This window comes from Saccostrea echinata, unplaced genomic scaffold (genome assembly GCF_033153115.1).
Source record: "Saccostrea echinata isolate AGI-Se365-2 ecotype Australia unplaced genomic scaffold, CSIRO_AGI_Sech_v1 ptg000030l, whole genome shotgun sequence".
Lineage (NCBI taxonomy): Eukaryota > Metazoa > Mollusca > Bivalvia > Ostreida > Ostreidae > Saccostrea > Saccostrea echinata.
The window spans coordinates 26,266,000-26,289,382 of record NW_026889779.1 but is presented as its reverse complement, the minus strand read 5'-3'; the positions used below and the strand labels follow the sequence as shown (position 1 = coordinate 26,289,382).

The following is a 23,383-nucleotide window of genomic DNA, read 5'->3' as shown; positions in this document are numbered from 1 at the left end:
CAAAAAATGTATATTTTTATGCAAATTTCGAGGATAAACTTTCAAAAAAATGGAGCAAAGACCCACTCATATCGAAAAATTGTGTGAAAGTATGAAAAAAATGATCTTGTTTGTCCTCTCTAGTGTGTGTATGCTATTTCACTTTTTGTAAAGTATCAACTTCCCATATTTTTTATTACAAATTTACATGTATGGCCTCAATGGGAGCCAGTTTTGTTGCTAAAGCCTCGTTTCCCAATGTCCTTTAGGTAATGTGCAATATTTTTACCAATGTAAATTTTCAATAATTTCCCATTATTAAAAAAAAAATGGGTCAGGACAGGAATTGTATATTTTTCTGACAATGACCTTGAACTTGTCTAACTGGCCTTTGGTAATGGTCAATGCACAATTTCAGGCCATAAGAAGCATTGCAGTTGAATATAAATATCAATGTTTCTCATGAAAATAAAGATCAAACACAAATTTTCTTTTTCTACCAGTGACCTTGAACTTTGTCCAAATGACCTCAAGACATATTTATGTTTATGAGTTTTCAGTGTCAATCTCCATTACAAAGACACTCGCTGTATATTATTGCGTAGATGGTAATTACGACAAAGGCATGATTTGCACAGATGAAGTGATATCCTTCATGTATTTTGGAGGGGATGATAATAAGGCACTTTTTTAAATATGTTATACAGATTTATTGTAAAGTAATATTTCCTAAGATGTACAGCTGTAATGAAATTTCATTGATTTGAAATAAGTCCATGTACACATTTTTGCTAATTTAACAATACTACACTGTAGTAAATGCATTTACACCCACTAACCATATCTTGCTTTAAAATTTAAATACATGTAAAGCACTTTTTTTTCAACATTTCCTAGATTATATCAGATACATTGAATCACACTCTACAAACAAATGCTCTGTCAGAAGCAAAAGTGAAGACAACACATGAAAGTTTACTGAATACATGTAAATCACTCATTTGATAAATGCACTAATAATAAGCGTGTAGTTGATTATTGCATCAGTACAGGAAGTGATGATAGGTCTGGATGATTTAAGCATGATCTATTGGTCCTAGGCTTTCACCAAGAGTTTCTCAAACCTTGACAGCCATCCATCAGCACTGGATCTATCAATAATCAAAGGGAAATAATCCTTTATAGTCAACCATTTCAACAAGTAGTATATTGTACGTGTATGTTGTATTAAATAAGAAATCTGTGTTTTAAGTAAATTGCAGGAATCACTTTGATAGCAATACACCTACATGGAAGTTTAAATGATAATTGATTCTACTGATATATAATGGCAATATATATACAGAAAAAAGACTTTTGGAGAAAAGCAGTTTAAACATCATACGGTCTTAGTACTCAGTATATCTTAAATAAATCTAACAATTGCAAGGACGGGTTGTTAAAAAATTACATAATTTATTCATACTGGACCTCAGTGTTGAACATTATGTTTCAATTCTAATAAACTTTATGGAGTTCGTCTTTAAAGACAATGTACATTATTTGCCCTTAAAAGTGCTTAGACACAGATTTGAACTTAATATTTTCTAAAATTTTCTGTATAATATCAAGACTTATATATTGCAATAGCATTTCACACGAAAATATAATTAAAAACTTATTTTATCTGGAAATTATTGGAACTACGAATTCTGGGACGTGTTTGATTAACACATCTTTGCACTTACACAAATTTGAACTTCATCCTTAATTTTTAAGAAAAGAAGCGATTTTGTTATGTATAAATGCGAAATATTACATCTATAATCCAGAAAATTCAGAGTAGAAATGTTCGAAAGCAAAACCAACTCACCAGTATTGTCGGTCTGTGCTCTGTGATGTGTACGGACTTTAACAAATTGAACACACCTGTGAAACGTAAACTGTTTTTGTAAACAGGGCATGAGCTCTGTTATTGTTAATGTTTACGATTCACCGGGTGTGTTCAATTGTTAAACTCTGCACACACCACTGAGCACGAACTTACAATACTGTGAGTGGGTTTTGCTTTCGAACATTTCTACTCTGAATTTTCTGTGTTGTAGTTCTAATATTTTTCATTAATACACAACAAAATTGCCACTTTTCTTAAGTATTTAGAAAAAAATTAAAATATGTGAAAGAGCAAAGATGTGTCAATCCAACTCGTCCAGAAATTCAAAGTTTTAATAACTTCGAGATGAAATAAGATTTTTATTATATTTTAGTATGAAATGCTATAGCAACATATAAGTCATGAAATTATACAGAAAATTTGAGAAAATATTAACTTCAAATCTGTGTCCAAGCACCTTTAAAGAAGTTCACTTCTGAAGATGTAAATATATAATCTACACTTACTGGACTTCACTTTTTAGGATCTTTTCTCCAATCAGCATCATATCAGCAATGCGGGACACAAAAGGGTCAAAGTTCAAACTTGCAGCTGCCACAACCTCATCTCCTCTTTAAAAAACAAATTGCCAAACAAATGAAAATCAGGAATAAATAGGCAATATATTACAATAATGTTTTCTGTTATTCAATGAATTCCTTTCAATTGGTAATTTTAAGGACATGTATTATGTGATGGCCATGTGATCAGCTTACTTTGTGTAGTAGGCGATGAACTTTGGAGCATCGAGGTCTCCATGTACAATGATGTCATCATATCCTGGACCATAACCTTGATAACAAAAGTCAAAAACAAAAGTCACAGCTAGCACTACATAAATGTCTCCTAGAGTAATATAGTCCATAATTTAGCACATTAAGCATGATCTGATATACATCTAAAATGGAGTCAATAGATTATGAAATTACTTTCTCAAGAAAATTCTCTTGTACATGAGTATCATACTTAATATATACCTGTATGTATTACTGATGGAAGAATAGTCTCTATGTTCTTTGGGGCACAGAGAGGACAAGTACTGTAAATCACATTTTATTCATGCGAACTTTTTTTGGGGGGGGGGGGTAATTATGCAAGACCCTCTGCTTGAGAAAATTTTATTCAAGATATTAAATTTATCATTGAAAGACTATGATATGTTCTGACTATTAGGTGAAACTTGCTGGATTAAATATATCTGTTTCACATGAAACCTGTTTTTGAGCCAAGCGGTTTTGTTATCAGATGTTTACAAAAGATAAAGACCACATCACTTTAAGGACTGGTAACTTATTCTCATTTATCTCCTCTTTTAATCATGTTAGAAGGACATAAACATGTTACAACACCAATTCTATGAGCTTTTTTCATAGTCACTACATATTAAAAATAGTCACCTGTGTAGCGAATACTTTTCTTATACTGTACTGTCCAAAAAAATGGCACACTTCTAATTTGTTCATCTCTTCCCAAAATTCCAAGGGCTGCTGTTTTTCCTAGAAATAAAATACTTATATTACTTAGATATCATTTGTTAACAGTGGCACAAGTATTTTCTGTATGTAATTTGACTTGTGTTGTTTTGTGACTATAATAATGTAACAAATAAATGTAAAAGAAGACTGATTGACCATACCATGTGCATGGGCCATCTGCCAGTGCTGGACATTTACTTTTTGATCTCCAACACTGAAGAGTGGGAATTCCACAATGTCACCAGTTGCATAGACATCTGGTTGATTTGTCTGCATCATCTGAAAAACAAAATCAAGAGTACATGTACATCTGTTCTTGATGGGATATGTTTACATTCCATTTCTTTCCATCAATAAAAACTCCTTTTTTTCACAAATACATCATTTTTCTTTGCTTCTCTCCTATTTGCAAATCTAAATTAATAATATTATAGTCTTAGTTACTGTTACCTACTTTATTTACTGGAATGAATCCTCTGTCAGTCATTTCTATACCAGAATCTTTAATGAAATCAGTAGCAGGAACCACACCTGCAAAAGAGATTTTAGTCTCAAGTATAATACAATTGAGTAAATTAATAGTAATCCAGCTTCCACATAAATATGTCTTTAGATTTTATGGGAGATTCCTGTTACCCTTACCTACTCCCATAATGCACACATCTGCTGGTAGCTTTGTGTCATCAGATAAAACAGCTTCAGTCACTTTACCATCACTCCCCACAAATTCCTTGATCCCCCTCTCAAAATAAAACTTCACTCCATTGTCTTCATGCATCTATAAAGAATATTATCCAGAAATAAGTTTTAAAAGAATTGTTGAACAAAAATGCTGTTACAAAAATCAAAATTTAACAAGAGGCCCATGGGTCACAATGTTAACCTGAGACACCTTGGAGCTGCTGTTCTTTTGAGCAGAGGCCCAACCCTTCCCCCAGGGACTATGACTGAAACACTACTTGAGGATTCTTGCATATTAATATCACTTATCATGGACTTGTAGTTCTTGAAAGATTTTTCTCTATAAATATACTCCCATGTAAAACGTTGATCCTCTTGTAGCCCAATCTTGTACCCCAGGGGGATCATGATTTTAATAAATTTCAGTCTATACTACCTGAAAAGGCTTCCATATTAATACATGTATCAATAATCATGGCCCTGCTGTTCTTTACAAAAAGCTTTTTTAAAAGATTTTTTTCTATATATTCTCCCATAAAATTTTGATAACCTACTGTAGCCCCACTCTACTCCCAGGGGCCATAAATTGAACAAACTTCAATCTGCACTAAACCAAAAATGAGGGTCAATGCGCTTCTTTCGGCGCTACGGAGCATTTAATATGACCTCTTTGCACTGTAATTACGTCTAACTTATAAATCAATTTTTCAAAGTTTTTCCTCTAATATTTTTAACCAAATAAATGATGGGAACAAATGCAGTCTTTTTTTGTCTTGAATAGTCTCTATAAAATTTGTGACAACAAAAAAAGTTTCAAATTACTTCGCATAGTCAATTATTTGACCTTTTTGCACTCAAAAAATGTCATTTTTCTGGCATTAAAAATTTAACAAGCAATAAAATCATTTGAAAGTAATGACATTTTTCTGAGTTTAAGCAGAATGGTTAAAATTATCTTGTTTATTCAGAAAATAAGATTAAAAGTGGGGGTCTGTGATGTTAATTTTTAGAAATAACTAAAATAGTGCTAATTTTGAGCCTAAAATGGGCTATTTTGCCCCCAGAACTTTCACAATATATTTGACCTATTTGATGACAGAATTCATAACGGTTAATTTAATATATTATTTAGGACCAGCACAAAACATTTCACTGCTCAAAATAACTTTGTGTGCAGGCTGCATGTAAAAATAGGAATCCAAACTTAACAATACTGTAAATAATTCGAATGAGGAAAAATTGATCATTTTCTTCTATAAAACCTTCCGCCACAAAATATAGTTCCCAACTTAATGCTTTCAGTATGGTATTTAATCAAGGGGTTTTAATTGTATATAGTTAAATTGGCATTGCAGAATCCAAATTTATTGTAAGAACTAAAACATTATGCAGAATTTTTTAGATAGGGGTTTACACAAAAATCTGCCCAAAAGCTCAGGAATGAACCTCCTTAATACATGAGTAATCATGGTTCTGCTATTCTTGAGAAGATTTTTACAGATTTTTCCCTATATATTGCTTTGTAAAACTTGATCTTCTACTTTGGCCCCACCACATCCCTTGGTGGCTATGATCTGAACAAATTTGAATCTGACGATACTTGCACATTAATAAGACTAGTCAAGGCCCTGCTGCTCATGAGGAAAAAGTTGTTAAAGATTGTTTACTATATATATTTTGTTTGTTAAACTTTGATTCCCCTATTGTGACCCAACCCTACCCTACCCCCTGGGACCATGAACACTATCATGTAAGATTCATTTCTACTGGATCAAAGGTTCTTGAAAAGCTTTTTATAAAATCCCAGACTATAATTGAATTTTCTAATTTATCTCCCCTTGGAATGGGACATGGCCCTATATTTAGACAAATATGAATCCCCTACACCCAAGGATTCTCTGTGCTAAGTTTGTTTAAAATTGGCCCATTGGTTCATGCCCACAATGTTGATAAACGACCAATAAACTTTGATCAGAAAAGCTTTGGCTAAAGTGAGAAAAAAAGAGTGTAATTAAATTTTTAAGTATAAAACGTAAACTTGTATATTTTACTTCTGACAATAATTTACATTGTTAAGGAGTGACTCAGAGGTTTGCTTGATTTTTCTTGGTAATTATTTACTTTAAGTTATTTACAGTTGACAGATAAGTTAGGAAATTATTTTAATTAATTATTAGTTTTGTCCTTCAATTTGAAAAAAAAATATTCACTTTGAGAAACTGCACAAAAAGTTTGAGTCAGGGTCATTTTTCTGAGTGTAAGGCAGAGAAAGGGAATCTAACAAAATCTAATTTAAATATCTTAATAGCTTATCTTGGAATCTTATAAGGAATGTGATCTATAAATATAGCAAACAAAGTGGACAGCAAGACAATCATTTGATAAAAACATACAAGTACAATGTATTTGCTATAAATGTAACTGAGATTTTACCTTTTTAAGCAGGGCGCCAATTTTTAATCCTAGAATATTTTGAAATGGGGCTTTTCCTCTAACTAACACTGACACTGAACTAGCTTTGTCTACTAAACAAGCCGCTACCTCCATCCCTAAGCAGAACAGTTCTCAGTTAAATTTAATACACACTGATTCCAGAAATGAATGCAAGGAATATTTTGAAATAATTTTTTTTTGGAAAGGGTTGTGTGCAGTAAAATGTTGAGATGAACATGTACTAGAAATATAGAAGACTGTGTTTTGAATATTTCAAATGCCTCATAACTTGGGTCTGCAAAGATTATCTAACAGCTAGATAATGCATATTTTGACAGATGAATGATTTTCATATTTTCATTCTTTCAATGCAAATTAAACTGTCAATAAGAAGAATTCCACATGGCATTGTTCCTGTTATTTACACAAGGCAGACAGACTCATATCCATACGTGTATGTCTAATACACTGAGTATTTAATTTTTTAAATACTTGACTATTGAGCTGAAGCATACTAAATGCACCAACAAGACATTTGCACAAGACACTGTCCACCTTGTTTATCAGTATCTTAATTGGTACATGACTAATTCATGCTATCCAGTATTTAGTTCTCAACTTTAAAACATCAACCTACACTTTGGTAAATAATAGTATGCTCTGCACTTTGGCAATAAATAAGTATGTATGAAAAGAACATAATTACATGTAATAGTGCATGGATTTTAAAAGCATGATAAACTGTCTGAGCAAATGTGCAAGTGATAAAGATTAAGAAGTGCAGTGTTTATTGTGAATAATCATGAGGAAAATCAGTGCTAACATTCTCAGTGAACAATATAGATATATGACAGTAAAGCACCATTATGCTGCAAGACACAAACAAATGAATCCCATCACCAAAGAATCAGATCTAAACCTAGAAGACAGATTTTCTTGTGTTCTATATATTTTTTGTTTTCTGATTTCATTATTTATATCTTAAATATCTTACCAATTTTAAAATACAGAGTATAAATGAATTTTTTTATTGTCTTTATCGCAAAACTATTGCTTCACCTCACTTTTCATACTACACGTACAAAAGTAATGCAAATGAAGCCCTTTATAAGGCCCCGCTCTTCAAGATGCTCTAAATTTTAAAATCAGGCAAAAAGGATAAGAATATTAAAAGCAAACCACTGAATTTATAGAATATCTGTGTCTTCAAGGTTTTAATATGTTTGCACCACTAAAGAAGCACATAAACAAGAAACTAAGCATTAGGTGGTACCTTCTGTAAAAAAGATCCCACTTTCTCTCCGAGAACCAGCTGGAAGGGGACTTTGATTATGTCCACCACTGAAACAGTGGCAGCAGTGCCAGCTAGTGTAGATGCCACCTCCATTCCTGTTCAAGAAATTCAACCTAAGTTACCACACCATTGGCCTGCTTTACTTATGCAACAAATTTAGCCAGCATCTACAAGCGTCTACCTCAGTAATTCTTATTATTTGTTGTGGAAAAAAGTCATAAAGATCAATGTTGGAAGTGATGTTCTATCTAATGTACTGCAGCAGTACCTCACAAATAATTCTGCTTATAGAAATATTAATCTTTAAAATTTTCAGTTGAACTAAAAACAGTACAATTAATATTGGAAATGGACCATATCTTAGCATTAATTATGATAACCCTATGGTATACATAGTATGTTCACTCAAAATGTGGAAACCATGAAAATATTCCTTGCATTCATTTAATGAAATGCTTTGAAAATCAGTTTTACATTTGTAATATACCAGATACAAGTTTTAAATTTTTTTTTAAATTTTGACTAAAAGTAAACACTTGATGAGCAATGTTACAGAATATATCAGAATCTTTAAATTATTGGATTCCTGTATACTGACAAAAACTGGCATTAACATTACACAACTTCATCATACAAACCAATGAATGAAGATCCAATAATGACCACATTTTTGCCAGCAGCCTTTTCCACGATTTGATTGGCATCCTCTGGAGTCCTCAGCTGATACACATTCTCTAGATCCGTCCCAGGGATTGGTAAGACCCGTGGACTAAAATAAAGGTCAAACCTCAGATACTTGTGAATGTGAAATGGTGTTCTTTTTAAGTTCTTAAAAATTTACCTTTGATAAGTACCTCAATTTTTCATATTGTTTCCCCGAAATGAGGGAAATTTGATTACAATTGAGTCTGTAAAATATTTTACAGTGAATTTTTAGCATATAATATTTTGCTTTATTCTATTTAACTGATTTAATTCATAGTTTACTTTTTTTAAGTAAACAATACTGTTTTAATTAATATAAAGTCTTATTATTACATAAAATAAAATAAATGTTTGATACACTGATTCATCAAGAATAACATATAGTTGTCTAAATAGTCTTAGCTTAATCAAGGCCAATTTTATCTAACTTGACAAATTGTCTTACCGCCCTCCTGTTGCGATGACAAGTGATGTATATGACTCTGTACTGCCATCTTTGAAGCTGACTGTCTTGCTTGATGTGTCTACAGCAGTCGCCTGAATATCATAAAACACAAGGAATAATTAATGAAATATCATACATCTATTCAATGGCAATGAGGGCAATATTAGTAAATTGTCCCCTCCTCTTTCCACAGTGACTGTCTACCAATTCAAGGTGTAGAAGCCTGCTGTCATCTGGATAGATTTTTTTATTATGCATTTAGTATTGTCATTCTGTAGATTGTAAATCAATTTTTAAAAAAAGTATTAAAAATGATTGATGTTTGGCTAAAAATCTCTATGGACTACAAAGTTGTTCTGAAAAAAGTAACTTTTCAAAGCAATCAAATGTTCAACATTTTGTTTCACACTGATCAAGACAAAATCTGCCTCTTTAGAATGCTTAAGTAATAAAACAATCGGCACACTGACTGAATTTCTTTAACTGCTACCTACATGTACTTACAAATTGAAATGGTTCAGAACAATGCTTAAAAATTTTACAGATTCAAATTTCCATATCCTCATGCTACATTATTAATTCACTGAGTAAGACTCGATCATCAAGTGAGGTTAATGGAGAACAATCAAATCCCATGGTCCAGGTGACCTCAAGTTGACACATGTCAGAAATATAAATAAATCAAGTGGTACCTGTTTCTGTTTGAGAATGTTGATGTAAGCTTTGGAATAGAAGTCTGCACTCCTGAGAGCTATCTTATCAGCTGTTAGGTCCATTGCCTGAAAATAAGTCATATTTGTTATTTTTAATATGTCCAACCTTTAAAATCTTCTCTTGGAGTTAAATTTATGACAAAATTACAACAGTTTAATAAATGCGTGCTAAATACATGACTGTGAATTACTTTGAAAATGTATTATTGTCATCCTGTGATACAACTGACGAAAACCAAAATCGAAAAAAAAGGAGAAAAGAAGAAAACCCAAGAAATTTTGAAACCTCATTTAGATATAAAAATGTTTGTATCAGAGAGTCAACAAACTCCAGTTAACCTTGCTAAGTTTGGGTCTGTCATAAGGAATATTGTTTTCTTGTGTTGCTATGGTGATTTCCCCTGTAAACCCCTCTTGCCTCAGTGTTTCAGCACATGTCACAGATGAAGGTCCTGAAATTGTACACAGTACCAAATATTTGATAATTTTAGCATGATGCAAAAGTTGGTTTATTTGGCTAATCAGATAAAAATGCCAAAAAATCAAGTGCCAACATCTCCATAAAGTTTAAACAGTTACTATACAGAGTATAAAAATGAAAAAAAAATCCATCAATGAAAATATAAAACTGCCAAAACTTCAACTCCTTTATTGATACTGTCAATTGGCAAATAATCACGATGGTTTTAATTTCACTATGTTCGTGATTCATCATTTTTCTGCGAAATTAAACCCATAGTGAATGCTATCATTAGTTTTTAAAAACGTTTAAATGCTTACAGGAAATTTAAATTAATTTCTTACAGCATGAAAATAAAACCATCGCGATTGGTACTTTTTGAGAAATCATGAAATTTTAACACCATGGAATTAAAACGACTTGCAGTATCAAATGTACTGAATATTCCCAATGCCAAAATTACCTAATATACAGTATATAATCATTAATATTTACATTTGCTATGTTTTTCTACTAAGCCAACTGTGGAATTGATTTGCATGCCATTTTTGTGTATACTCAGGCACAGAGAAACTCGCGCTAAAATGTCGTCACAATGAGCTACAGAGACATTAATAAAAATGTAACAATATAGGGCAGCGCATAATTCAAACATTGAGTATATTTTTGGTGCTTTTGAACATGTAAAATGTAAATATAAGGAATGTTTTTAAGTTTAGTGTGAATTATTGGTGTGTAAATCACACAGACTTGCACGTAGGCATATTTTTCATGAAATATGCCTACGTGACAAGTCTGTGTGATTTACACACCAATAACTCACACTAAACTTAAAACATTCCTTAAATACATACATGTATGTACTAAAAGACATTTCAAATTAACTGAGAGCTAAAAAGAAATATGTCCTAATTCTTACCTCCACCTATGATTAGGACTTTTTTGTCACTGGGTTTTGCTGCTTTACACATGCTACGCTGGACTTTTGGATTAGCTAGTGCTGATTTGGCTGCAGTGACTTTAACACTACCATCTACAACTTCAACCTGGAAAGTTGTGAGAAAGTCATTCAGAATGTTTTCAAAAAATTTGAAGTTCTAGAACAATTAATACACAAATATCTAAATAAAATACAATGAATGAATTTCAAGGGCGACACATCTAGCTACAACAAATGCAAGCACACACACATGCATACATCTATAATAGATCAACATTTTTTTCTCAAAAATCTTAATTAATATAAAGTAGATAGAAAAGCATAAGCCATTTTAAATTTTGTAGAATTACATGCACTGAAAACTTCTGCACTCAGGCTACACTCCTCCTGCATGTACAAATGTATTTGGTTTTTCAGCATATCATGACTATGCAAACCATTTTCAATGTTTATTATTCACCTTGAACTTTGGAATGCTATCTAAGCCTGGGAAATCTTCAATATCCCCTGTTTTCACACTGAAGCAAGCTCCATGCCAAGGGCAGCGAACTCTACCATTACAGTAACTTCCATTGACAAGTTGGGCCCCATAGTGTGTGCACTTAGATCCAAGAGCATGGAATTCTGATCCTTCTCGAACAACAAGGACCTTCCCATCACCAAGGTCAAATTCCTTCATCCTATGAACATAAACATCAAAATATTTTACACATGTACCTTTCAAGTCCAAATTTGAATTCGTAGTTGTTTTTCATTCCCTTTAAACATCTTTTTTATATGATAGATAAAATAAAATATCCTTTTAACTCATACAAATGAATGTGTCATTTGCTAGATTGAATATGGAATGAGAAACTACTTACCAAAAAGTATCAATAGGTGTATAGAATCAAAAATACATAAATTTCAATATAAACCTGAGTAATATTTTGGAATCATCACTGTTCAATGGGGGACCAATGTTCTTAAATTTTGTGGTTCACCCTCTACCATGAATTAACATCTCCACAAACCATTACTTTGTCAATGTGTCATTTCATTGAATCTTCTGTATAAATATGTTACCCATGAAATTACATCTCCACACACCATTAAATTTTTGAATGCCCAGTAACACTGACCCCCCACAAATGAAAATGATTCCACTGTGAGTATTCACATTCCACAAGAAATAACTTATCATATTGTAGGTACTATGATTACTCACTCCCCATCCTTGAGATCAGATTCGTTACAGACAACTGCGGACACTGTGTCTGCCATATCTTCTACTGTATCCTCCTCCTGCTCCAGGCCAACACTAATGGTGACAATCTGAACTGGTTCTCCTTTGTCTGGTTCCTCCTGATCCTCTGTCTATAAAAACACAATAAGCAGTATTAAAGAATTCTTTGTCAATACGCAGTAAAATATACTGGAAATTATTTCAAAGTGTGCACAAGATTCCAGGTATTTTACTTAAGTTTGTACAAGTTAAAGAAATCCTAGTTCCCAGAATTTGGAACATATGTTTTGATCACTGTTTTATGACCTTTTCCTGGAGATGACAATGTTAACACATTAATGGTGAAGTGTCTATCTGATCATTAAAGATGTAATACATCTGTTATAAATGACAACTACCAGTCCTTAACTGCAGATAAGTCCTGCTGTATGCACAAAGACTAGCTATAATGAGAAATACAGCAACACTGTGGTCACTTTGAGGACCATCTGCCATTTGTAGGGCACTTCTTACATATACCTGGTGAACACTGAACATTAGATCTCATAATGTCTCCTAACTTTTGTCTAGGTTGTGTCTCCATGAAAATGATTTGTGCAAAGATACAGTGTTAATTCTTACTTGAAAACTCCACACATCATAGTCATATCACCAATCATGACAATTTTTCATGCAGTTGGTTCACCTAATGATATCTCTATAGTAATCTGCTATGGATGTGTCTTAGATTTGTCTTGTGTTACCTCCTCTGTGTTGTCTGGTTGTGAGTCGTCTTTGTTCTCTTCTGTTTTGGCTAACTCCTCTGTTGTGTCTTGTGGTGCCTCCTGTGTGGTATCTGGTGGCTCCTCTTCTTTACTGTCTAGTGATGTGGTAGGCTCCTCTGGGGGCAGCTCCTCATTTGTGTCCTCAGAACCTTCTCCTGTCTCCTCCTCTTCAGTATCCTTTACCTCAGACTCCTCAGTCTCTTTCTGATTCTCCTTCAAATCTTCAGCCTCTTTTTGAGGTTCCTCAGCTTGGATTTGAACTTCTTTGTCGAGATCCTCTTCTTCTAAAGGACCTTTTTCCAAAGTTTCCAATTCAGATTTCTCTTCTTCCTGCTCCTCTACTTTCAGTGTAGTTTCCTCAGAGTTCACTGTTTTACTAGTATCAGAATTTTCTACACTAGTGTCATTAGCTTTTACAGAATCTTCAGAATCATCAATAATATGTGTTTCACTAGATTCCTCCGATTTTTTAGTTGTTGTAGTGTTTTGTTCACCATTCACTACACTAGAATTATCTTGAGCATTAGCACTATTATCCTTTGTCGGCTCCTCTTTGGTAACTGGGAGACTGGTTCTGTTTATAGGTGTATTGTCCGCGTTTTCTGATTTACCAGATGGAGAATTTACAGAATCAGGGTCTATATTTTTAGACGTCCTGGCTTCTACACCATTGGTTTTTTTGCTGCCAGACCTCTTCTTCACGGATTCTCCAGCTAAAAAATCAAAGGTCAGAATTAATAAGTTTTATGAAAATTATAATGCATGTTTATGTCATAATATATCTGGATTAAATCAAACTTTCCTATAAATACATGTGTTGCATGCATATATATTAGTACATGTACGTAATCTTAAATAAAACTTGTGACATACCCGTATTCAAATACTGAGTGCAAATTCAATTATCCACAAGGTATTTTGTACTTGCATTAGACAGTTTCAGATAAATCTTTCATAATCTGAACTTGGATATTTTATTTACACTCTTTTCCATACAAACATTTAACTAGATGTGTCAGGGTGACAAGAATGCCCCCGTTGACATGCAAGTTTTATATGTGAAAGTCCAAGAATGTGAAAATGACAAATGATGGAAATAGCACAGAAATAAAGTATTATACTTGCTATTTTTGTTTTCTAGAATCACTTAAATTCCCTATACCACAACATACTTAAGCCGCATGAAACAGTGATCTCTTACAAGCAAAGCAATCATGAAAAAGATATAAAAGACAGTGAATAATTTAAATATTTGAAAGTCTAAGGGCCATAGCTTTCATAAAAATAAAATCACCACAAAACTCAAACTTAATCTGTAAGTCATCAATATCAAGGGACACACCAAAAATCAGCTCATTATCTACAAGCACAGCCAAAAATGTCTGGAAAACAGTGAATTATTAAAAATTTTCAAAATTTAAGGGCAATAACTTTCATAAAATTGGGTCAATCAACATGAAAATTGAACTTAATTTGTAAGTCACCAATATCAAGATATATACCCTGTACCAAAATCAGCTCATTATATAGTCCAGAATACTAACTATGGTGGAATGAATTTCATGATGGGGGTTGACATTTACAAATACTAAAATAATTGTTTATTATCTAAATATCAAGTTTTTAGAGTCATTAAAAATATGAATCAATAAAGAATTACTTAAAAGAGACTAACAGGCGTTGTTTTCATTAATCTTATAAGATTAAAAGAGTTAAACTTAATAATTATTATATAGAAATAAAGTTATGCATACTTCTTTTCACACTATGAAACAAAATACAGATAAATATAATACATGTAGCTGTATGTTATTTCTACCATATACAAATTTAAAAATCAAAGCCTACCTACCATAACAAATTCTGACTTCCTAGAGTAAAAACTTGGCGCACGTTTAGAGTAAGAGAGACCTTGTTTGTAATCTTTAAATACCTGTAATATCACAACACCTGACAAGCAGCATGGGTCTGAGAAGATATATCAGTACTTATAGAGAGGGATCATAAATTAGAACATGATAACAGAAACTTGTAAATCATACAACAGATTCGTAAATCACTATACAGTACTTGTATCCAAACCTTGAATGAACATGAAGGAATAAGCTAGGTATCAAAAAAGCTTTTTACCACACAGATATAAGATTTAAAAAAAATAATATTAGGAAAAGGAATCAGAGTTAATATCAATTAACATTATACAATTTTGTTGGAGATATATATATTATACTTAAATAATACGTAGTCATGTCCACTCAGGAGGGTATACAACCAGACTGGATTTTAGCTTAATATCTTAAAAAACTATGTAGTACATAATTGTTTATCAGGTGCTCTTTGGCAACATGTTAAATATCAATGATTAGATTATTTTTCAAGTAGTTTCCAGTAAGGACAATATCTGTTTTTGATGGTCTTTGAGTCATCATTTTTATAGTCTCTTTGATATTCCTATAGATCCTTATTCAAAACTAAATGAAAACTGAAAAAAACTAAGTCTGCCTTTCTAGGTCAACATGGCCAATCTGCACTGGAAATTAATATTAAGTAAAAAGTGAATAACAATACCCAAAGCAAATTCTAGTGTTGCAGAAAAATAATTGATACATGTATCTTGATAACATTGCACCACAGGCACCTGACATTACTTATTTTTCTTTTAATAAAAAAATATACCCCCTACCTAATAATTCAGGTAGGGGGTATATTTTTTATTAAAAGAAAAATAAGTAACATCAGGTGCCTGTGCATTGCACACATTAATGCATTATTCTTATATTGGAGTCCCGGTCAAACTCTTCATGGTCTGCATATACAGGGACAGGGATGATATATTGTACCCTGTTTGGGTACATTATATATTGTCCTTTTGAGAGATGATATATTGTACCCTGTTTGGGTATGTTATATATTGTCCTTTCGAGGGATGATATATTTCTTTAAGAGTGGTGATACACTGCTCTCTATTGCAGTAGACAAGCTAGGCTCTCAACAGACTGAGTAACCTTTCTTTACCGTTTCTTATATGTAGACAACAATAAAATATATACCTATCAAGTTATCAAAGACATGTCAGGCCCCTCTTCCTAGACCCAGCTGAGCTATATATGGTAACATAACATGTTTTGTAGTGTAAAGTTGTCAGTATATTCTTGTCGTTTAATGCCTGACTAACAATGGCATGATGGGAGTGTCTTTATATACCTAAGTTTATTACTTATTACACTTTCATTTGTACATTGCAGGGATGCATTAAATTACCGCTACATTTTCAAAATTGTCATTATTGCCACATACTGAGCATTACCGCATCATAAAACAAAACATTACCATGCCAATTATATGTAACTTCTATACATATAAGACCTAGTTCCACTGCTGTTTTGAAGCTGCTTTAGTATTTCTTTTTTAACATTTCTTGCAATGTAGCAGTAATGTGTTACCATATGGCAGATATGGTGTGAAAATATTTCTAACTCTTTACATAATGATGGGGCAGTTATTAATATTTAGTGAAGTATAATTATTCTACAGTCAAACCATTTTCTCAAACTCCACGGGACTGAAAAAAACTTCAAGAAACAGTATCTGATGACTCAATATATCAAGGATAAAATACTTAAAGAATGAGTGGTGGGGATTTCCAAATCACTTCGACATATCCATGGTATTCGAGATATCGATGTTTGAGATATCGAAGTTCAACTGTATATATATATATATATATATATATATATATATATATATATATATATATATATATATATATATATATATATATATATATCCCATGTTTACCCCTTTATCCAGTGGATATGACTCATTGGATATTTTTTTCCATAAACCACAGTTAAGTGCAGTTGTGACGTCACAATGGTTTTTGCGTTAGAGTGATGAAGTAAAATAAAGTGGAGTCCTACATAAAACAGTGTATTAAACACTGGTTGTGAAGTATTAAACATGGGATAAAAAGAATCTCCCATGATTTGTAGTTGGATATGATTTTTATCCAACTAGTTGTGTGTTTTTTATCCCCGAGCCTTGGTAAATATATATATTTGTAAATCAAATTCCTTATCACAAACTAGACATTGATTCCTTAAATATATGGTTGTTTTCCCTCGTTTGTACGCTAAATTTACAATGCACACCTGACTTTAAAATTTTTTTTATCTTTGCAGTTACTTTTAAATATTTCTCTACTTTAGAATTGCATTTCTATGTCCTATTTTGCTACATATGCTAACTAAATTTTCCAAGGATAATTAATAGATCATAATAAAATGATGTTCATTGAAAATAAAAACAAGAGGCCCATGGGCCACATCGCTCACCTGAGCACACTGGCTAGACTAAGGCACAAATCAGTTCAGTAATGAACGGGGGGGGGCTTGAATTTTAAAACTACCTGATGATGCTTTCACGTCAATAAAACAAATGAATTTGTTGTACTTGAGAAGATTTTAAAAGAATTTTCCCATTTATTCCTTTGTAAAAATTTGATTCCCCATTGTAGCTCCTCCCCATCTCAGGGGTCATCATTTGAACAAACTTGAATCTACATTACCCGAGGATGCTTCCATATCAATAAGACTAACATAGCTTTTCTGTTCTTGAGAAGAAATTTTTTTTTCTATATGTTCTTATGTAAAACTTTCGATCCCCCATTGGGCCCCACCCTACCCCCGGGGGTCATCATTTGAACAAAATTGAATCTACACTACCTGAGGATGCTTCCATATAAATTTGACTCATCATGGCTTTGCTGTTCTTGAGAAGAAGATTTTTCCTATATATTTCTATGTAAAACTTTGATCCTCCATTGTGGCCCCGCCCTACCCCCAGGGGTCATGATTTGAACAAACTTGAATCTACACTTCCTGAGGATGCTTCCACATAAATATGACTCTTCATGGCTTTACTGTTCTTGAGAAGAAGATTTTTAAAGATTATTCCTATATATTTCTATGTAAAAACTTTGATCCTCCATTGTGGCCCCGCCCTACCCCCAGGGGTCATGATTTGAACAAAATTGAATCTACACTTCCTGAGGATGCTTTCATATAAATATGGCTCTTCATGGCTTTACTGTTCTTGAGAAGAAGATTTTTAAAGATTTTCCCTATATATTTCTATGTAAAATTTTGATCTTCCATAGTGGCCCGCCTTACCCCCGGGGGTCATGATTTGAACAAACTTGAATCTACACTACCTGGGGATGCTTCCATATAAATATGACTCTTCATGGCTTTACTGTTCTTGAGAAGAAGATTTTTAAAGATTTTTCCTATATATTTCTATGTAAAACTTTGATCCTCCATGTGGCCCCGCCCTACCCCTGGGGGTCATGATTTGAACAAACTTGAATCTACACTACCTGGGGATGCTTCCATATAAATATGACTCTTCATGGCTTTACTGTTCTTGAGAAGAAGATTTTTAAAGATTTTTCCTATATATTTCTATGTAAAACTTTGATCCTCCATTGTGGCCCCGCCCTACCCCTGGGGGTCATCATTTGAACAAACTTGAATCTACACTTCCTGAGGATGCTTCCAAATAAATATGGCTCTTCATGGCTTTACTGTTCTTGAGAAGAAGATTTTTAAAGATTTTTCCTATATATTTCTATGTAAAACTTTGATCCTCCATTGTGGCCCCGCCCTACCCCCGGGGGTCATGATTTGAACAAACTTGAATCTACACTACCTGGGGATGCTTCCATATAAATATGACTCTTCATGGCTTTACTGTTCTTGAGAAGAAGATTTTTAAAGATTTTTCCTATATATTTCTATGTAAAACTTTGATCCTCCATTGTGGCCCCGCCCTACCCCCGGGGGTCATGATTTGAACAAACTTGAATCTACACTACCTGGGGATGCTTCCATATGAGTTTCATCTTTCCTGGCCCTGTGGTTCTGGAGAAGAAGATTTTTTAAAGATGCTATTCATTTTTCACTAATTCTTAATTATCTCCCCTTGAAAGAGGGCGTGGCCCTTCATTTGAACAAACTTGAATCCCCTTTACCCAAGGATGCTTTGTGGCAAGTTTGGTTGAAATTGGCCCAGTGGTTCTGGAGAAGAAGTCGAAAATGTGAAAAGTTTACAGACAGACGGACAGACGGACAGACGGACTACAGACAAAATGTGATCAGAAAAGCTCACTTGAGCTTTCAGCTCAGGTGAGCTAAAAAATAAAAGCCATCCAAAAATTAGGGTCACAAAAGGGGAGAACGGCTTTGTATGGTCTCCAATGATTGGTCACGGTAATTATACTGTATATACACAGCCATGGGTGATTCTTAAAGGGTGCAGGTGATGCTAATTACTGTACAGACATGGATATAAATGCATATTTAAGTTACATTTTTTTGATAAGTTTTTAATAAATATATGGACTTTGAAATATGAAAAAAAGACAGCCAAGCAATTAAGTACAGTTTTAGTATTTGATACTCGAACGTTTGATCGAGTACCCGGTACTTGTTGACATCCCTATATAGGGCTTAAGTATTTACACCAGGAAATGGGAAAGACCTCATAATTTCCTTCCATAAATTTTAAATATAAGTCATGCTATTGATCACTCTGAATAAAATTTACAAATTTAAATTTAAAAAATCTAGAGACCTAAATCAGTGTGAAATTAGCTTTGGATACAAAACACAGAAGCATTTACTTCAAACTTTGATGATCATCATACCATGCACCAAACAGGTTTCTTATCAAAGAATATTGTTAATGTACAACCCTGACAACATAATATGTTTGTACTAATATAGATGTTTTAAATTCTCTCTGTATAAGATACTCTAGAACCATTATCTATACACTGGTGGGTATAAGTCCTATATTATATGGAATTATGAAGCAGAGCTGCCACATTTTATCCTGTATCTAGCTGACAGGACCAATTTCTGCTACATTTATCCTGTTTCTAGCTGAGAGGACCAATTTTTGTTGTTTGGGACAATTAGCTTTCCGATCTCCCTAGATTTTCAAGCTCATCGACTTACACTCATAGAAGTACAGTGTACATGACAAGTTTTCTATATTACGACTTATAATTTAGCATTTTTATAAAGGACAGATGATACAAACTTTTTTTCCCCAAAGCCATGCAAGAAAATAACAACTAAATCTATGTTAACAAAAGTAAAATGAATAAGTTTAACTGCAAGTTTAATGGGTAACTGTGTAAAAAATATGAAGTACAGTGTACATGACAAGTTTTCTATATTACGACTTATAATTTAGCATTTTTATAAAGGACAGATGATACAAACTTTTTTCCCCCAAAGCCATGCAAGAAAATAACAACTAAATCTATGTTTACAAAAGTAAAATGAACTAGAAACTCATTACTAGTAATGAGAAGGTCTTCCGTTATACTACTTCCTGTTTGCATCAACATGTCTTTTCCAACGTTGGTATTAGCCTAAAACTTATGTAGAAACAAAATAACTTTAAAAAAAATACTTTTTTGCTTCGTATCCTGTCACGACCGCATGTAATGACGACACACTATTTTTACACGATGCAAATGAACTGATGACTGACTATAAGTCCTGAAATTTTTAGACTTCAGTCTATTATTGTTGCCGAACAATTGTGAGAACAAATTCTAATTTTGAGGACAGGAAAACACACGACCGGAAGTGAACTGAATAAAAATCACTGAATTTTTTTCTGAACTTAGCAGTATCTGCAACATATGTAAAAAACATTTCAAATACTTATATATAAGTGATTTTTATGAGAAAGTTAAACCACGAAATAACGTAGTTTATCTCTTAAGACCGGAAGTTTAAAGTTTTTGTTTCCGGTAGAATCTAACATATTTCAAAACAGCGAAAGAGACCGATAAAGTGATGCAAGTTCTAATTTTAAAAAGAAAAGTTGAAATTTTTTATTTCTTTGATCACTTCCTGTGACGACCGGAAGTGACGGCTTACGCGTTAAACCCTATATATTTTGCCTACTCACCAAAGTTTATTACTTCTATAAGTTAAGTGTCCTAATCTCATGCCGTTTCCGAGATCTCTCTGAAATAAGTTTTCATTTTGAGGACAAGAAAACACGCGACCGGAAGTGAATTCTACTTAGATATTTCACGTCACTCTAGACATCTGCAGTCTCAATAACATATATAAAAATCATTTAAAGAACCCTATCTATAAGCAATATGTATGGGAAAATTAAAAACCCTATTATGTAGTTTTTCTCTTATAACCGGAAGTTGTCGTTTTTTGTTTCTAGTGAGACCAACACATATCGTAACTGTGAAAAAGATACAATTATATGATGCAAGTCTTATTCCAAAAGAGAAAAGTTAAAATTTTTTATTTCTTTGATCACTTCCTGTGACGACCGGAAGTGACGGCTGACGCTCTTAACCCAAACGGTTTTGTCTACTCCTCAAGGTCTAATACTCCTATAAGTTTGGTGTCTAAATCTCTTACCGTTTCTGTGATATCACCGGGACAAGTTCTCATTTTGCGAACATTTAAACGCGCGACCGGAAGTGAATTTTACAAAGATATTTGATGTTACTCTAGATATTTGCAGTCTTGATAACATATTCAAAAATCAGTTCAAATACTTTATCTATAAAAAATATTTATGGGAAAGTAAAATACTCAAATTATTCAGTTTTTCGCTTATAGCCGGAAGTTGTCGTTTTTGTTTCCAGTGAGACCAACATATTTCGAAACTACAAATGAAATGCAATAATGTGATGCTAAAAACAATTCAAAAAAGAAAAGTTGAAATTTTCGATTTCTATTATCACTTCCTGTGACGACCGGAAGTGACGGCTGACGCTCTTAACCCAAATGGTTTTGCCTACTCCTCAAGATCTATTAACCATATAAGTTTGGTGTCTTAATCTCTTACCGTTTCTGAGATATGACTGGGACAAAATATTTTTGAAAAAAACGGAAATCGGACATATCTGACGACAGGAAGTGAATTTTGAAAAAATGAAAAAAACGCCTGGGGGTATTTCCACTCTCTATTATCCCTGAAAATTTCAAGAAAATCCGTCCAGCCATCTCTGAGAAATCGCCCGGAAAAGAAAAGGGGGAAAAAAAAAAATAATAATAACTAGATACTTATTGCCTAGGCAATAACAGGTCTTCCGTTTTCTTGACTCTTTTCTCAACTGTTTTGAAAAAAAAGCTGAAAATGAAAAAAAAAATGTCCTTCCAGCAGGGATCGAACTCAAAACCTTTGGTTTGTAAGGCAGGCGCGCTAACCACTAGACCACGTATTCTGATGAAGATGGAGGTAGTAAATTAATTGTTTAAGAATAAATAGGAATAAAAGCACGTGTTCTCTTGTTTGTTATGGGATGTAGTGATCAGTATTGAATAGATTGAGAAACACGATTGGTGTATAATACAATTGCAGATATTCGGTTTAAAAAATCATTTGAGATGGTCTATATTTGGAATGCATTGAGTTAATCATTCAGAGCCTATGATGCATTAGAACTGCAGTGTCGAGACTTTGTTTACAAATATAGGAAAATTTCGGATCGGGTTCGGATGTGACTGAATATCCTAAAATAATAGGTAAGATTAAAATAAGCATCTCTGTGTGGATTGAATTAAATGTAAGTAGCATAAATTAAAATTTCAGATAGGGATTTTAGAAAGAAAAATGTGTCAATGAGAGCGTGAAAATTTATTTGCTAGGAAAAAATCGCTGTTTTCGACATTCATTCGATTAATATTAATTTTAAATAAAATTGAAATAAATTCCACATACTAGAGAAAGCAAGAATGCTTGGTGTTAAAATACCATATCATATCAAGAGAATCGACTACTATTCATAACAACTGAAGAAATAACCGAGAAAAGCTTTAATTAATTTTTATGTTCATAAATTTCAGATACGAAAAAAGATATAGTGTTTGCCGTAAACATTCATAATTTCTATACACTTCAGAGATTCACCGTCAAATTTTCAGGAAACTTTCTTTCAGATATCTTCTGCAATACCTCGAAATGTTATGTCGATCCGAGGTGTTGTATGAGTTCTAGAAAAATATTCTAGGCTGATATTAATCTGATTTTTTTTTTTTTTTTTTTTTGATTTTTTTGTTGTTGATTTTTTGGGAAGGGGATGGGGGAAAGAGGAGTAAATTAATTATTGATTCTGACCTTTTGGTCAAAGGTCAAGGTCATCAAAGGTCAAGGTCAAAGGTCAAGGTCATTGAGAAAATCCCGCAAAAAAATACACTTTCTACGTTTTTTTTTTTACTTCATCAAGACTGAAATTACTCAAAACAAATAAAATGTTCATTCTACACCTAAATTATTCACAACTGATCATCACTAAAAGTTTTCA

General features: G+C 32.9%; 1 protein-coding gene across 1 annotated transcript; it reads right to left on the bottom strand.

The window, feature by feature from the left end:
- Nucleotides 1-680: 680 nt before the first annotated feature.
- Nucleotides 681-21,524, bottom strand: LOC133196984 (apoptosis-inducing factor 3-like). The gene is made up of 18 exons (XM_061332826.1): nt 21,492-21,524; nt 14,321-14,408; nt 13,006-13,739; nt 12,245-12,393; nt 11,498-11,717; nt 11,017-11,143; nt 9,977-10,089; nt 9,617-9,703; nt 8,925-9,016; nt 8,413-8,543; nt 7,754-7,869; nt 4,009-4,144; nt 3,821-3,897; nt 3,528-3,645; nt 3,289-3,387; nt 2,608-2,683; nt 2,359-2,463; nt 681-1,130 (listed from the first exon to the last, which is right to left on the bottom strand). Exons 1-18 carry the CDS (start codon nt 21,522-21,524, stop codon nt 1,076-1,078), a joined length of 2,556 nt encoding a protein of 851 aa, XP_061188810.1. The 3' UTR covers nt 681-1,075.
- Between the last annotated feature and the right edge of the window lie 1,859 nt (nt 21,525-23,383).